The sequence below is a fragment of the Palaemon carinicauda genome, chromosome 6, assembly GCF_036898095.1.
Source record: "Palaemon carinicauda isolate YSFRI2023 chromosome 6, ASM3689809v2, whole genome shotgun sequence".
In the NCBI taxonomy this organism is placed as follows: Eukaryota; Metazoa; Arthropoda; class Malacostraca; order Decapoda; family Palaemonidae; genus Palaemon; species Palaemon carinicauda.
Genome location: NC_090730.1, coordinates 100,685,077 through 100,690,076, shown reverse-complemented (window position 1 = coordinate 100,690,076; position 5,000 = coordinate 100,685,077). Strand labels below are relative to the sequence as shown.

At 32.0% G+C, this 5,000-nt stretch overlaps 1 protein-coding gene across 1 annotated transcript in view; it reads right to left on the bottom strand.

Annotated features, from left to right (window-relative positions):
• The window catches only part of LOC137643169 (cell adhesion molecule 2-like), an 86,636-nt gene that overhangs the window by 31,963 nt on the left and 49,673 nt on the right, over positions 1-5,000 (bottom strand). Inside the window, exon 4 of the mRNA XM_068376022.1 lies at positions 427-738. Within this exon, the coding sequence (XP_068232123.1) occupies positions 427-738 (312 nt within the window). The remainder of the gene's footprint in view (positions 1-426; positions 739-5,000) is intronic.

The following is a 5,000-nucleotide window of genomic DNA, read 5'->3' as shown; positions in this document are numbered from 1 at the left end:
TGCGCGTGTGTTTGTATGTATTCAGAGTTACAATTTTTCATGACAAATTTATTCATTTATTTGGTTTTATGAAAGATGTAACCAAGTCTTCCTTATTTACTCCATGTTTACGGACAAACTCTTGCTTTTGCATAGCTCACATAGACATATATCTCTCTCAGTTTTGAGGGAATCATATTCATATCTTAATTTCTAAGGCCTATTCTATACAGAAACATTTTAAACCAATAATACATTTATTGCAATTCCGACTTGCTTGCATATTTTTTTGCTTAATCAGTGCGTCTCTACTCATTAATCTTATGGCTAATGAATCATGATACGACAGAAAATTCCTCTTACATGCTTTTTCCTCACACTCACTATTCAACCTGCTATTAAACCTATTTCAAATGCTACTTAAAACGTAATTAATACTGTACTTACAGTTCATTTCTACCATGACGACAACGGAGATTGGCAAAGTGATGTTATTATTTGCAGCCTCACAGGTTAAAAGCAGTTTGAGGTCGCTACGAGTTAGGGGACCCAAAATGAGCGTATTTTTGGGGCTCTGTTCTTCATGCGGATCATTCGACAGAGACCCACTTGAAGGAGGAAGTTTAGTTGGCCGTGTGCTAAGCGTTGTTGTGTTTCCTGGTGGAGTCTGAGTCGTGGTTTTCTCTTCATCCTCCGATTCCATGTGGCTGTCAAGGAGATGCGTATCCTCAAACCATACGACAGAAGGACGTGGTTTTCCTAGGAAAAGAATGAAAGTTCATGTTCAGAGAAAAGTGAATGAAGGATATTTGGGTGAAATATTAACTTTCAATATCTAACCGAATTCAAAACCAGAGGACAAATTAATGATATTAGATGGACTCAAATAATTTCCTATCTTTTCCAATCTAATGAATTCCCTTCTCTTTGCTCGCGATGGTAATTTTATAAGTACTATCTAACTTGAATATTTACATTTATAAAGAAGGAAATAACATTTACTTACCAAATGTAGGTATTATTCATCATCAACAAATTTACAAATACTTTACATACACATACACATATACCAACACACATAAATGTATACTGTATACATATATATATATATATATATATATATATATATATATATATATATATATATATATATATATATATATATACATAAATATATATATATATATATATATATATAATATATATATATATATATATATATATATATATATATATATATATATATATATATGTGTGTGTGTGTGTGTGTGTGTGTGTATGTATAATATATATATATATGTATATATATATATATATATATATATATATGTGTGTGTGTGTGTGTGTGTGTATAATATATATATATATATATATATATATATATATATATATATATTATATATATATATATATATATATATATATATATATATATATATGTGTGTGTGTGTGTGTGTGTGTGTGTGTATAAAATATATATATATATATATATATATATATATATATATATATATATATATATATATATATATATATATATATATATATATATATATATGAATAAAATCATTATCAGCCATTACTAGTCCACTGCAGAACAAATGCCTCAGACATCCTTCCATCTTTCCTCTTGCGTCTGTTTATGGTTTTTCTGAGCCATTCCACAATCGCAAACATTCTTAGTTCGTCAATGCATCGTCTTATCTTCCTTCCCTTGCTTTTTTGTAATCTCCAAGGACCCATTCTGTTATTCTTAATATCCTCTATCTGCAATTTTCATTGTATATTCTACCCATATGCATTTCTTTTTCTCACAAGTTCTTAGAATATCCTGTAGTTTAGTTTGCTCTCGTTTTTATGATGCTCTTTTCTGTCTCTGTGTTATTCCCATCATTATTCTTTCCATAGCTCTTTGAGCTATTATTTCCTCATGTTTTAAGGTTTTAGTAGCTCTCAAAGTTTCTGACGCATACGTTAATACCTGTAGGATAATATGATTAAATACTTTTACTTTTCATAACCACATTTGTTTACCAAAAACCCTCCATCCCGTGGCTATCACTCTTTCAATTTCGGTCTCGTATCCTAGGGAAACATTTACTGTCTGTCCTAAGTACTAATATTCATTACCAATCGCTAGAGGGTAATCCATAACTCTTATCATTTTCAGTGAACATTGTCTTAGTTTTACTCATATTCATGTTCGGTCCTACTTTTCTGCTTTCTCTATACAAATCTTTGATCATCTTTTGCAATACTCCAATGATTCACTGAATAAAACTATGTTATCTGCAAATCTTGAATTGTTAAAGCATTCTCCATTAATATCATTATCTACATTTTCCCAATCAATTTTTCTTTTTTTTTAAATTTGTAATCATACTATGAATAGTTTAGGTGAGATCTGATCTGTCTAACTTCTTTCTTAATTGAAATTTTCTCACTGCCATTGTGTAGTTGTCTCATAGTCTATACAAGTCATATTCTGTTTATTTTTTCCATTGATTAAAGTCTAGCTGTCTTTCTGTTCGGCCTAATGTGATCTTTGTAAATATTCTATATATTACGGAGAGAAAACTTATTGGGCGGTAATTTGTCAAGTCTGCTTTGTCTCCCTTCCCGTGAATTAGTATAATGATAAAGTTTTTACAAGCTGTAGGTATAGAGCATTCTTGCAGACATTTTGTCTAAATTTCAGCCGATTGACTACTATGAAATATACTAAATCAATTATTAGGCCATCTTCTCCCGCTGCTTTGCTTCTTTTCATGCATTTAAATGCTTTCTTTACTTTTCTACTGTTACGTTTAGGGCTCAAGTGTGTCATTATTTCTAATTGCAAAGTATTGCTAACAAGATGGTAGGCTAATGCCCGGGAAGATCCGAATGTGAAGGGACGTCAGAATTATGAAAAAAAAACTGATGCAACATGCATAACGAACTAATGGAACGACGGTGTCAGAGATTATTATTTAAATAGGTAATAAGAAATTTAATAGACCGTAAGTTCCTGTCCAACAAATTAAAATGAGAATCAGAAGCTGAAGACCAGAACACTACTCGAAACAAGGTAGAATAAAAGAATTAAAGCGCCTTTTCTGAATAGACTGATCACCGAAAATCTTAAAAGACTTTCTTAACAAGACAATATTTTGTACAATTGAAGAAGACACAGACCTAATGTATTTCTCAAAAGTAAATTTTCTGTCGAGATTCACACCTAAAATTTTAAAAGAGTCATACAAAGTTAAAGAAAAATTATCAACGCTGAGATCCAGATATTGAGGAGCCACTGTCATTGACCTACTAACAAATGTACTTTAAGTTTTTGTTAGGAATCAACTTCATACCCCATAATTTTCACCATACACTAATTTTAGCTAGATCTCTATTAAGAGATTCAGCAACCCTAAACCTAAATTCAGGAGGTAGAATTGATGCAAAGAAAGTATTATCATCTGCATATGCAACAAACTTCTTTTCTAGGCCAAACCACATGGCATGTGTATATAGTATGAAAAGTAATGAGCCAAGAACACTACCCTGTGAAACACCAGATGTCACATTCCTATACTCACTATAGTACCCATCAACAATAACTCTTTGTGATCTATTACTTAAAAATTCAATAACGATTCTAAGAGACGACCAACCCACGTCCAACTAGATGAGTTTGAAAACAAGGGCCTTATGATTAACATGGTCAAAGGATGCACTAAAATCAATTTCAATCATACGAACTTCCTGATCCCAATCAAGGGATTTCTATACAGCATTGGAACATGTAAGAATGGCATCACGTGCTCAAAGGCCTTTGCGAAAATCAAATTGCAGACTAGGGAACAGATGATTACCTTCAGCAAGCCTTTCAAAAGGTTTTGTCCAAAGGTGTTCAAAAACTTTAAATGATATGGGAGATATGGAAATTGGGCGGTAATCAGTTGGACTTGAGCTCCGCAAGCACAGTTCCACGTTCTAGTAACATTACGTGTTCTCCAACAAGTGCTAAAAGCTCCTCTTCTTGCTAACTTGCACAAAATAACATACGACCTTAGAGTTAAGAAATCTGCAGACTCCATAAAAAATGGAAAAAAGCCATTTGGTTCTTTGATAGGAATACTGTAGTCTCTCGAAGGAGGGGTTATTATGTATGTCTTAAGATCTTAAAATCATTATGGTATTATTAGTATTCATTCTTATTATCATCAAATTCTTGTTATATAATTGTTCAGTCGTATAAATATCAGTAACATAAATGAATTGTGAATCCCGAAAAATTTAATGCACCGCATGCAAGATGTAATGCGTTGTGTTTTTATTGTGACGCCGTAGAAATTTGTGTGGAAAATCATGCTTATATGGAGTTTAGAATGCTAGAAGGATTACATGGAGCTTAGAATGGAAGTGGTGTCATTTGAAATGAGTCTCAATGCTGAAATCATGTTTTAGCCTACCTTAGCAAATAGTAATTTCTTCGAAAAAATGTTTTATGAAGCAAATAGGATTAATGTTAGTTGCGTCCTATAATATGGAAACGTAAAACTCTATGCCGAAGATCATTAACGAGAAGCATTTTGGGACAGATTTTGTGAAATATTACGAGACAGTTGTATAACACGAACTGAAGCATCTTATAAAGAATCAAGCGGTTGTGTAAAATCACACATCTCGGTAAACCTCCAAGGAACTCACATTGGTCAGTTCCCTCTGGTTCCTGAATCTTAAATACCTCTGTTCTTTTATATCACTGATTTCAGTAATTAACTAGAGTGTATTATAATATAATTTATTATGAGAATTGTTTTCAAAGTGGTAAATCTATATAGATCGACGTTTTAAGTAACTCGGTCTATTACTATGTGTTTATGGCTAGTGCCACCTACTGTGAGAACATTTTTGAAGCATTAAGAAGTCTTTATAACAGATGGTTTTGTCACTCTGTTTCTTATGAAACCTGCTGTTAATGTCATTTATGTGTGTATTAACTTGTTGATCGAAACCAATGGTATAATATAGACCAG